The sequence below is a fragment of the Eriocheir sinensis genome, chromosome 28 (genome assembly GCF_024679095.1).
Source record: "Eriocheir sinensis breed Jianghai 21 chromosome 28, ASM2467909v1, whole genome shotgun sequence".
Taxonomy (NCBI): domain Eukaryota; kingdom Metazoa; phylum Arthropoda; class Malacostraca; order Decapoda; family Varunidae; genus Eriocheir; species Eriocheir sinensis.
The window spans coordinates 6,086,458-6,099,632 of NC_066536.1; the positions used below are offsets into that span (position 1 = coordinate 6,086,458).

At 41.5% G+C, this 13,175-nt stretch overlaps 1 protein-coding gene across 1 annotated transcript in view; it reads left to right on the forward strand.

The window, feature by feature from the left end:
• LOC127004422 (serine-rich adhesin for platelets-like) overlaps positions 1-13,175 on the forward strand; it is a 31,943-nt gene that overhangs the window by 15,710 nt on the left and 3,058 nt on the right. Inside the window, exons 2-5 of the mRNA XM_050872092.1 lie at positions 10,054-10,238; positions 10,885-11,043; positions 11,389-12,826; positions 13,089-13,175. The exon at positions 13,089-13,175 is cut by the window's right edge and continues 12 nt beyond it. Coding sequence (XP_050728049.1) covers positions 10,054-10,238; positions 10,885-11,043; positions 11,389-12,826; positions 13,089-13,175 — 1,869 coding nt within the window. The remainder of the gene's footprint in view (positions 1-10,053; positions 10,239-10,884; positions 11,044-11,388; positions 12,827-13,088) is intronic.

The following is a 13,175-nucleotide window of genomic DNA, read 5'->3' on the forward strand; positions in this document are numbered from 1 at the left end:
TTGTGACGGCCCGAAATCAGTAGCTTGCTTTCAGTATGTATAACAAAATTTGGTGAGCGAGAGAGAGAGAGAGAGAGAGAGAGAGAGAGAGAGAGAGAGAGAGAGAGAGAGAGAGAGAGAGAGAGAGAGAGAGAGAGAGAGAGAGAGAGAGAGAGAGAGAGAGAGAGAGAGAGAGAGAGAGAGAGAGAGAGAGAGAGAGAGAGAGAGAGAGAGAGAGAGAGAGAGAGAGACTATACTTTCTCATTTTGAATTGCTAATTAATTACCAATGGTTCACTTCGCTTGACCCATTACGCATTATCATTAATATTTTGTGAGTTGTTAGCTGTTTTTGTGTGTATACTTTTCTACTTTCTGGTAAGCAAACACTTTAGATCGCTGATTTCCCGCCTGTTCCTTCTGATGGAAAGATAATAGGCAGAACTGCATGATTATGTAAAACTACGCGGCAGCACGCGACGCCCTGGCGACTGTCCCGTATATTAGCGTGGCGTGAGAGTCGCAACTACACCAATTATGTCCTGGATGTCTCACGGCTACCAGACACCGTACTACAACGCCTTACTGTTGTCGATATAATTTACAGACGACGGAAGACAACAATTTATACCAGCATATCGCCGCAATATATTCCAGGTCCTCCAAATTACAGAATATTGGCGGCGCTTCAGAGCAAGACAGTGACAGGGCTGCATGGGGGAATTCAATATCCACTCGCTCACTAAGACGGAACAACACCACCGCCATGATGCCGATATAAGGATGATGATTTATTTTGCGTGAACTTTGAAACCGGAGACAAAATATCATTAATTAAAGCAATTTACCTCGGGCAACAGTAATGGTCGCATGTGAAAACAGCATATTTGTAGGAGGAAGGGTAGAAAGTGTGTGTGTGTGTGTGTGTGTGTGTGTGTGTGTGTGTGTGTGTGTGTGTGTGTGTGTGTGTGTGTGTGTGTGTGTTGTTGTTGTTGTTGTTGCTACTCTCTCTCTCTCTCTCTCTCTCTCTCTCTCTCTCTCTCTCTCTCTCTCTCTCTCTCTCTCTCTCTCTCTCTCTCTCTCTCTCTCTCTCTTTTTCAGGACACACCCAATGCCCTTGACAAGTCTACCTGAGGTCAAGGGAAAAGGGGGGGGAGGGTTGGCATGGGCGAGGAACAATCAGCTGGGGGGGGGGGGGAGTGGGGGGGAGGGGCGGCGTCGTTAGGGCTATAATCAATGGGTCGCTTTTTCCTTCACTTATTTTTTTTTCAGTAATAGCATTGTTGCCGTGTTTATTCCTTTACTTTTCTGCCACTTCACTTGACTTACAGTGTTTCGCAATTAAGTGTGTGTGTGTGTGTGTGTGTGTGTGTGTGTGTGTGTGTGTGTGTGTGTGTAACAGACAGAAAGAGACATAGACAGGCACTTCAGATTAGACAAATTAGACAGGGAGACAAACATGCATAAAACACTAACACCTATGCATGTTTAAGTATAAGAGAGTATAAGTTAAGTATATGTAATTACGTGTTATAATGACATTTGATAACGGGACGAGTGGGTGGCGGGGAGTCGTTTGTCATGAGGCGGCGAGGGTCTGTGAGGGCGCTATCGGAAACACTTAATAAATGATGAAGTGCTCGATACAAGGCTAGGTGAGTCACTGCCAAGACCTTGACCCAATACTCTCACGGCCGATGGAGAAGTAGATGAAGGTTGAACGAGGGAGAAAGTAGAGTTAGATACCACATAGGATCATTAAAGTATATAAGTAAAAGAGGACCCAATACTCTCACGGCCAATGGAGAAGTAGATGAAGGTTGAACGAGGGAAAAAGTAGAGTTAGACACCATATAGGATCATTAAAGTAAATAAGTAAAAGAGGACGAAGCTGGTTCAGATGGAGAGGTTAGATAACATACACACTTATTAATAATTTATACATATAGGGAGAAAGGCAAATATGATTGAAAGGGGGAGAAAGAGATGTTAGGTACCGTAGACAATGATTAATTAAGGTAAAATAAGAAAGATAAAGATGATTAAAAGGGGAGGAAAATGAGATGAGATACAATACACACTTATTAAAGTTAAAAGAAAATGGCAAAGATAATTAAAAGAAGGGAGGTACACAAGTTAAAAGAGAATGGCAAAGATAATTTAAAGAAGGAAGGTACACAATCATTATTTAAGGTAAAAAGAAAAAGGTAAAGATGATCAAAGGGGGAGGAAAAAGAGGTGGAATAATATATACCCATCAAAGTTAAAAGAGAAAGGTAACAATGATGAAAATGGGAAAAAGGAGAAGTTAGGTAACGCGTACAGTCATCAATTAAGGTAAAAAGAGAAGGGTAATGGTGATTAAAAGGGGAGGAGAGAGAGGTGAGATCCCACAGTCTCATTAAAGTTAAAAGAGAAGGACAAAGATGATTAAAATGGGAAGAAGGAGAGGTTAGGTAACGCGCACAGTCAATGAGGTAAAAGGAGGAGGGTAGAAATTATTGAAAAGGAAAGAAAGAGATGTTATGTACTTAAAAAATCATTAAAGATAAATGAGATGGCCCAAAATTACTTTACATAAATACTGCTTTGATTCCACTCTCAAATTCGCTGCAGAATATGAAACTTCGGCAAAAGAGTGGAGCATAGATAGCATTCACCCACCACCACAAGAGTAAATAAATATATAATGAATAAATAGATGAAAAAACAAAATAATGTCACTGCAATCCTTTATGTTCGACCTACCTAATGGACTTTCTTATTCCCTTTTATCAGCACAGGCTACATTTCTTGTCTACACTAAGGGACAACTTCTAGTACAATAAAAGTGTGCCTTATGTTTGAATGGGGCACATTTTCTGATTTCCTCTTCAATAATGCGAACTATATTTCTTACTTGCATTCAACTCTTTGGGGACATTTTACACGCCAAGGAACTGTATTCTTATTCCATCAATACTTGCTTGACGATAATCATAGTGTTGTGAGTATAAGTGTGGGTGTGGGTGTGGGCGGGGGTATATATATGTCACGTGTGTGTGTGTGTGTGTGTGTGTGTGTGTGTGAGAGAGAGAGAGAGAGAGAGAGAGAGAGAGAGAGAGAGAGAGAGAGAGAGAGAGAGAGAGAGAGAGAGAGAGAGAGAGAGAGAGAGAGAGAGAGAGAGAGAGAGAGAGAGAGAGAGAGAGAGAGAGAGAGAGAGAGAGAGAGAGAGAGAGAGAGAGAGAGACATAGACTGAGAGACTGAGACAGAAACAGAGAAGTATATATTCACTAAGTGGGTTAAAACGTAAAACATGAATGATTACGCGGATTGTTTTGTTGAATGATAGGGTTGGGAGAGTCTCAACACACGCATGGTGCTGAGGAGTCACGAAGGCGCACAAAGAGAAAAGCGTCATTGCGGAAGAGAGGCGTGAGAGGGAGGGACCCCGCATGACTGTATCCCCTGACACGCCGGCCGACACCTCGCTGCCTTGATCCTGACTGACTGACTGGCTGACTGATGGTGTTTACAGCGTCGCAGCGAAGGCTTCCTTGACACGCTCCGAGGGGTGACACACACACACACACACACACACACACACACACACACACACACACACACACACACACACACACACACACACTAATAATAATAATAATAATAATACCTGGCCAGTCTTTGTGTTGGTTTAGATTTCAAAAGAAAATAATAAGAATTATTACAGACAGTGACTACTTTGCCCACACACAACCTCTCTTTAAAGAAACAAATTCCTTAAAACTTTTTGACATAAATAAGCTTCAAATTGGTATTTACATGTATAAAAAGATCAAAAGTGAAACCTCCGTGTCCTTACAGCCACAACATACTTATTTCACCCGTACTCATGAAAATTTACGTACACCTGCCCATAATTTAAGTCTTTCAACACTCACTTTCTTATTCAGGACCTAAAACCTGGAATTCTATTCCTAATCATATTAAAGCTCTAAATTCAATACACTCCTTTAAAAAACAATTTAAAAAACATATTCTTCTCACTTATAATTACTAAGTCCATGTATCATCTGTCAGAGTGTGTCCTCAGCTTAATCAATTATTACCTTATACTATTATTATTATATTAATACAATTACTTACATTATCATTTACAGTACTATCATATTATTTTTTTTAAATCAATTACAGTTTTTATACTAATGATATTGTGTTAATATTATCACTTAATTATTATTTACACTACTATTACTTTATAATTATCACAATGTTAATTATTATTATTATTACTATAATTATTATTATTATTATTATTATTATTATTATTATTATTATTATTATTATTATTATTATTATTATTATTATTATCATTATTATTATTATTATGTATATATATATATATATATATATATATATATATATATATATATATATATATATATATATATATATATATATATATATATATATATATATATATATATATATATATATATATATATATATATATATATATATATATATATATATATATATATATATATATATATATATATATATATATATATATATATATATATATATATATATATATATATATATATATTTTTTTTTTTTTTTCACTATTGATTAAATCCGTCACCTAAGTTTCCAGTACTGCCCAAAAAGCTCCCAGCTTTAAATGGGCTCCCTGCACTACAAAATTATTGTAAATACATAATTGTATAAAGTGATAATAAAATGTTTCAAGTGTTTCAAATGTTTACCCTGTCAAAGAATTATATGGGTAGATGATCTGTGCCACGCGCTCTTCTTGCTCACATCGGCACCCTTTTGTCTCTTTTTACGGTAAAGGAGACACGAAAGAGAAAAATATGAACTCGGGGAATCCATCTAAAAAAGAAAAGAATATCCCAAGATTATTAAACTTAACTGTAAGGTTTCTTGTACTACGTCGCGGCTTCTCAGTTTGGTGCAAGTTTTCGTCTTCTGGACTATTTTTAAACATACACGTAATCTTCCCTGAGTTACGCCAACTACTTATGGACTATATACACTTTATAATTACGTTCCTGCAAATGCCTGGAAGATCTACATAAAAAATAGCATGCAAATCCTTATGGACCTTAATTTATGATACAGTCTTCAGATGTAATCACTGTCTTTGTTTCTGTCTATGTCTGTTTCTCTCTCTCTCTCTCTCTCTCTCTCTCTCTCTCTCTCTCGGGGACACACACACACACACACACACACACACACACACACACACACAAGGCCCGGTAGCTCAGTGGTTAGAGCGTCTGCCTCACAACCAGAAGGACCGGGGTTCGGTTCCCCGACTGAGTGAAGATAAGTTGGGTTTATCTTATTTCACGTGTAGCCCCTGTTCACCTAGCAGTGAGTAAGTACGCGACGTAAGGCGAGGAGTTGTGACCTCGTTGTCGCGGAGTGTTGTGTGTGAGTGGTCTCAGTCCTACCCAAAGATCGGTTACCGAGCTCTGAGATCCTTCCGTAGGGGAACGGCTGGCTGTCTCGAGAGAGACCCCCAGCAGACCAAGAGGTGAATTACACACACACACACACACACACACACACACACAGGGACGGGGTCAGCATAACGGAAAGAAAGGAGCCTGTCAGGTCACCCCAACTCGCGTGTCCTCCGTAATCGAAAAGTAAAAAAGAGAAAAAAATATTGGGCTGGAGGATTCATGTTACCGCGAAAAATTGGGGTTCAGGAGTCACGGTGAAGTTGGGGTCTCTCTCTCTCTCTCTCTGATGTTGCAGAAGTTATTACTATAGAAGAAAAAAAGTAATTTGCATTGTTTGTGTGTGTGTGTGAGAGAGAGAGAGAGAGAGAGAGAGAGAGAGAGAGAGAGAGAGAGAGAGAGAGAGAGAGAGAGAGAGAGAGAGAGAGAGAGAGAGAGAGAGAGAGAGAAGCAAACAAATGATTAAAGAAAGAAAAAAAAAGAGAAAAAAAGAAAAGGAGAAAAAGAAAATAAATTAAAGGTAGACTGAAGTAACTAGAGGTGAACAGAGGAAGAAACATAGAAAAAGAAAGAAAGAAAGATGGAGCTCGTACCAAAATAGCCTCAATAATTTGCCACGCCTACACTTTACATAAGGGGCCCGGCACACCACGCACTTCACCTGAGACTCAATTACCTGGCTCGGCGTCAAGGACAGCTGTGGTACGTAGGAGCTGTTCCTTCACCCTGACACCATTGAATGTCCGCAAGGTCCGCCTTTACTTCTTGTGCACACACTCAAGAAGGCCATGAGTTTCTTATAAAAATCGAGTTGTACGTTCACCGCTTTGTAGGCATTCTTCTTATGGGGAATTTTCGAAGCTGAACACTGGTAGAGGGCAGCACTGTATCCGGTCCCTCGGCGTGAAGAAGGAAATGCAATACTTCTAATTTGCTTCTCTAAAAGGGTTGTGTAGCAAACTACTATGGCGTTTCATTCAAATAATTCAAATAATTTCGTATAAAAATATGGCAGAGAAGAAAACATTGACCAGCCTGCTTTATTCCTTGCAAAAGAAAACAATTTTGCTGCAAACCTGGCAGCCCTAATTTCTTCTCCCTGTCTTGTTATAAAAATGATGCAAAGGAGAGTGAAATTAGTCCTCGGGTGATATATGACCATTCTAGTTATTCAACTATATGCGCGTATCGACTCTCAGCTTCGTCTTTTGACGAAAATATATTCAATATAAATGTTGGTAGTTGGCAACTCCAACAGAGTCCGAGATACAAAGGATTCTTGTTTCTTTTACAGCTAGCCTACACGGTTAAGACGTGTTAATGAGAGATACGAAAAATGAGACAACGCATAAAGGCTGGCATCATCTAATTTCATTAACTAGACTGAAATTTCAAGATAGAATTAACCTTTTCAACATTGATTCGCTCAGAACTTACAAAACCTACGAGTATAATAATTATCATATAGTTTACGATTATGCTTTCTTCTCCCCTGTATTTTTATTGCTGACGTCCCCCTCGTCCGTGTCTCCTTTCTCCGCAGTTAGTGCCTATGTTCCCTTCCCTGGTACTCTGTCTTCCTCACCCTTCCTTGGTATTGACCGCAACACTTGAGGCGCGTGGGACGGCAAGCTCTCGTGAGAGATGGTCGTCCTCAGGCAAATTAAGGTGCGAGGAGACACTGATGACTTGTTCTCCTTGACGTGAATTGTGTGATGCAAGTCCCTAGCCGACGCCTTGATGGACGATGCGAAGGATTAAAAGGAAAAAATGAAGAAGCGACGGTAATTACAGGAAACGTTCAACTCCTTGATTCATATCCATTTTTTTTTTTCATGAATACTAGTATAAAAAAGGCAAATAACTTAAAGTCTTCTTTTGCATGTTATGAAACAAAGATATCCATGAAGGCAGAAAGTAAAGCACCAGCTCGAAAGAAAAAAAAATCAATATCAGCCGGACAGAACTGCCTCCACCTTGCCTTGCCAATGGCTACTTCCTCCTTAGTGCACTGTGAAAACTCCGTAAATTTCTTCAAGTGTATAATGTAAAGGTAGTCTGCATGCAACATCTCGCCTATGAAACTTGGAATAATACAACAATACACAATAATACAACAATAAGTTCCCCTGTGCCAGAGCTCAATGCCCTCACTAACCTCTGTACACAGCCATGAATGAATTTCATACATTTATTCTGATCCACTGAATATATGAATGCATTAGATTCCTCACAGCTACATAATATTACCTAAGAAGAGGATTTTAATGTTAAAACCGTAAAGCTTAGCAGTAACTATTAAGCTATTATGATTTCAGCTCTTTCACGAAATATCCATTTACGTATACTGTCGTAGAAAAAAAATGCTTGAACCAATGAAGAAAATCATTTAGAAACTTTTGATTTTAGACACAAAATAGTAACAAATTAAATACCACAACCTGTAGTAATTCAGTCACGCAAATGACAGCAATAAATAATGGAAGAAAATCACAGTAGGCTACGAACACGAAACATTGCTAATCTTAATATTACTTTTGAAAATTAAGCCCGGAGAGATGGCACAAGCTTACGGGCCCAACCAGTGCAACCACACCAGCATAAGCAAATACGTAAACTAGCTCACCAATTAAAACCGTAGACATTGAGTGTCACGGTATAGACAATGGGGTGCCTGGGCCAGTGGTTAGCCTAATACATGAAGGGGGAAGAGAAGGACTTACCTAAAATATTATGGATATTATGCAAGTGTAGTTTGACGAACTTATTAAATACTATATTATTAACAGCTTACTGATTTTACTTACCTAAAGACGACTGGAAAGCGAGACGAGAAGACACATTTGAGATGCGGAAGATGAGGGTCCAGCTGCCAAATTAAATGAATAAGTAAATAAACAAGTAAATGAATAAACAGACAAACAAATAAGTATATAAATTAATTGATGAACAAGCTCATTAAGTCAATCGCTCACAGCTTTTCACTTCTGCAGATGAAGGGACAAGTTTTGACGTGCTATTTAAAGGATAAGTTTCTATCGGAAAACGTCCTTCGGTCCCCGGGATATAGTAAGAATACATAATATCCTACGGTAAATTAACATATCAATTCAAAAACACGTAAAACCTATCTGAGTAGTGAGTACGTAGTTTTACCTACGTTAGGAAGTTAACATAGCCTCCAAGGCGGGCAGGCAAGCCTCCTGTACTATAACAGCATGGATGTGCAGGCGTCTCACGTGGGTGTCTCCAGAGGCGGTGGCACTTATGAATATATTGTAAATTTCACAGAAGTATTCCAGAGGAAAATAGACGTATACATTGCCCCGCTGTTATACTTCCCCTCAGAAGGTGACTACAGCATCTGAACGGGAAAAATCGTCAAAAATTGCCCTGACGCACTTGGCTTTTGCCGTGCACGTGCAGCACTGTTAGTGTTTACTCGAGTCTCTTGATAGAAAGAGTACCGACATAGACGCCCCTGTGTATAAGTCTGCTGGGCGCCATTAATGGCCCGTCGAGCACCGCGCCGACTTTTAACTGAGGTATAAAAACATAATTTTACTTATTTTGGAAGCGGATTTGGCTAATTTTTAATGTAGTAATGCCTTGCTGCCTAGCCTTCGGCTGTAGCAACAGGCCACAGAGGGGATACAATGTTTATAAATTAACTGCAAGGCCGCTGAGAAATCAGAGGTGTGCTAACAGTCAGTCGTCTTGGGAGGAAACCATCGGTTATGACAGCAAGACACACACACTGCCAGTGTGTGTATCATGCTGTCATAACCGTCCTCCCTTTGTACTGTCTATGGAAATCATTGTGAGAGAGGCACAACTACAAGGACTGAAACAATCGTTCACCTCAGGTCCAGACATCGAAGCTGATAAGGAAGCTGTCGCCCTTACGTCCAAAATTATTGGATGTGATAACTCCCACAGGGCTCTAGCTGTTATAACAGACTCACTATGGATATTCCACAGTCTCACCAAGGCCTCAGTCTCATAAACTGGACGTATTACAAGAGTTAAGATGAACAGAAGGTAGCTTTTGTGTGCCATACCTGTCTTGGTAAAACTCTAGAATCACACCCAACTCGCTCTAAAAGTTAATCATCACTCTGGTAACCGTTTCCATTATTATTACTCGTTTCTGAGTTTTTAAAATGCGGGGAAATATTACTCTTTTAGCGATGATAGGTTACTATTTGCTCATGTGATGGGTCTTCAGCTAGAAACTCCTTTAGGTAGGGTTATAAGTCCATCTTTATTCACTATCATAATATTTCAGGCTCTGTTATTCGATAATCTATATTGTTTGTGAGTTTGAATAGATGGCAAGCACCTCACTTTTTAACTTTATTTATGGTTTGAGATGGACAATAAGCCCCTTCCTTTTCCCCATCCTGCATCTTTTTGCAACAATAAATATAAGGAATGACTCATCCACTCCCCCCCCCCCCCCCACCGCGTTGAGTAGAGTCAAACGGATGATATTCTTTTGCTCACTAGCCTCAATTACATATATCAGTCTGTAGGTAAACATGAGCTGGATGTTGTGCCTGTATCCTGGGCCTTTGTAACCTCTAAAACACCTTTGTGACAGAATCACTGACGCGGACGACGACTACACGGTGACGGCGGACCAGCGCGCGGCACTCATGGAGCTGGAATCCCTCACCTGGAACTACCCGACGCCGCAGCAGGCCCGGGGGTGCGCCTCCTCCCTCACACACGGCACCAAGGATGATTCAGACGACTCCGAAGATGATGACGATGATGAGTCCTATTGTGAGTACAGGAGGGTCAGACTACTTGTTTTCCACCTTAGAAAATATAAGGTTTTATATTCTTTCCACAGCCCAACACTGTCATTGCAAGCGCCCCAAACAAACTATATTCTCTATATTAGTAAGATTAACAAACTAACTAGCTGACTGATGATTGACAGACTGCCTTACTAACCACCTAACAAACTAAATAATTAACTAGCTAAGTTACTGACTAAATAGCAGACTAACTAGCTGGCTACTTGTTGTCTCACTCACTCACTACCTAACAAACTAACTATAGTCCGTCACAAATGTAAGTCAGTTTGGGTTGAGTCCGAACCTCTTCACAGCACTGCCGCTTCACCCCCAATACATCACTCCCTCATATGTCATTTACGTACTATTTGAAATTGTGTACCATATATTCTGTATACATTAAATAAACTTTGTCAGCGCTGTAGCCAAGGAACTTCTCGAGTGAGCCCCGCCCAAACTGACTTCATAGCCGAGTCGGACTATATAACTATAACCAACTACCTGACCAACAGAAATAATCAAAGAACATGAAGAGTACCCAAGCACCCACTGAACATTACCTTCCTGGCTTTACCTGTACTTGGAATCGAGCACCGCCATGTTTTATTATGACCCGACTCTTCTTCCAGACATGGACATCGTTCCGTATGACATGACGGAGAGGCTGAAAGAGGTGAACAGGGCTCTCATCGAGGACCCGACGCCGGCGGAGTGTGACCGTGCCATAACTATCCGCTTCCGGGAGGTGATCGCCGACTACCACTCACCGCGGGACGACTTTCCTTCAGGCGAGTGTTTGGCCAGGAATTGTTGTGGGGAACTTTGGCTCACTAATTCATGTTTCTTTGCGTGCTTCTCTCTCTCTCTCTCTCCGAAAATTTATCCTATGTATTTTTGTAGATTTGTAAAATTGAAACGAACTACATTTTTAGACGTATGACAAATATTTACAAGTCAGTGAATAGTGAACACTTCGCATTACAATACTAATTTTTCGATGTTTATGTTAATTTATAGATCTGTAACAAAAGATAAATAACATTTTATACTAATTAGCCATTAAAGCGTGAACCCTTCCCCATAAAAACATAGCCTTTCTGACTTGAAATAATAATTGTTACACATTTTTACAGATTCAGACGACGGCTATGGGGACTCCTCAGATATCCTGTACGATGCTGAGGAGGAGGAGGGAGAGGAGGGTCTCACCTCCCTCAGCGCAGAGGCCAAAGAGGTGCTGGGGGGAAATGTTAACGTGGTGGACATGATGGCAAGCTCAGTCCTGGGGGACGATGGTCACGGTCTCACCTCTCAGACGCACAGCAAAACACTTGATATACCGAAGCTGCAGCTGGAGGATCAACACGAAGACACTTCCTCGTTTGTCGACGGGGAGCTTCCCGAGCCAGCGGGGTCAAGATATGTCCTGGACGAGAAGCCTTTACTGTTGTTAGATGACCGGAGTGTATCCTACACTGAGTCCTTGGCCAGAGATGTTGAGAGTCCAGAGATTGAGGAGAATCTACCCGATTCCAAGCTAGAGGAAGCTGAAGAAGTACAGGAGGTAGCTGACTTAGTTACAAAAGGCAGCGTATCTTTACTAGAGGTAAGTGAGAAGACCTACGTAGAGAGGGGACCCAGGAGTCTTGGTGACATGACGACAGAAGACGAAATACCCGCCAACTCATCTGTCAATATACTCTCAGACAACACATGTAACGATGCTTCAGACACAATCAGCTTCCATATTCCGGCCAAGAGCGAGTCAGATTTTGCTTCTTTCGAGTACAGTGATGATTTTGAAGATTTTCAAGAAGAACCTGGAAGCACAGAAAAAGATAACAAGAAATCAGAAAGAGAGGAAGGGCCGCTAGCATCGACTCCAAACAATGAATGTCCTCCAAAGAAGCTCCAGACTTCCGTTCCTGATCCTGCCCCCCTCACAAAGGCAGCGGCGCCCACGGAAGGGCTCCCTCCCTCGCGAGACTCACAAAAGCATTCCCACAAAAGTAAAAAGGACCATGTCTCACGAAAAGTTCAAAGCCCTCCCGTTGAAAGAAGGAGAAAAAACTCATCTGAGTCGGCCAAGACTTCGCCCAGCGAGACAGGTCGCAGCCCGAAGCCCAAGCGTGTGGGGGGTGGCACCCCGATGATCAAGCCTGCCCTCCTTTCCTCGGACAAGTTGAACACCATCAAACACAACGAGTCAAGCCGCCACAAGAGCAGATCCACAGCGCATGCCCCCTCCGCCTCATCTTCTCCCTTATCGTCCGCATCGTCTTCCTCCTCCCATTCGTCATCGTCGTCATCCTCAACATCATCGTATTCCGTCTCCAGAGCAAGAAGTCGCAATCAGTCGTCCATCAGTGGCCCAGTACGGCCGACGGCTCACAGACCCTCTGGCAGCACGACAAAAGAATCCAGTCGCGTCGGTGGAAGTAGTCCCGTGAGGCCGCCCTCCTCCGCCTCCCACAGCGGTGTCCCTCACACACCTCCCGGACAAACACTCGGGGGCAGACTGATGCCCCCGGCCCGTGTGAGGAAAGCAGCCAGCGCCTCGGACCTTCACAAGTGAGTGAACAAATGTGGTTGTTGAATGCTAGCCTTTCTCATGCTGTACTGTGCTTTGCCTCACGACTAAGTGTTGTTCCTTACCACCTTGTACATTTGTATATTCTTGCCTTGAGTCTATACTTTCTATTCTCGTTACCTTTTTTTAGTCCCTGCATCTTTTTAAATTGTTTGGGGATTTGGATGGCAAGCACCTCTCATCTCTTTTCTTGTATTCTTTTGCAACAGTGATATTACTTAATCGACTGATCATTCTTTCCAGTAGGGTGACTGACGAGGTAGACGACAGGCGGCGGCAAAACGATGAGGTGTTCCAGGCGTGGCTGCGTCAGAAGAACAAGCAGGCGGC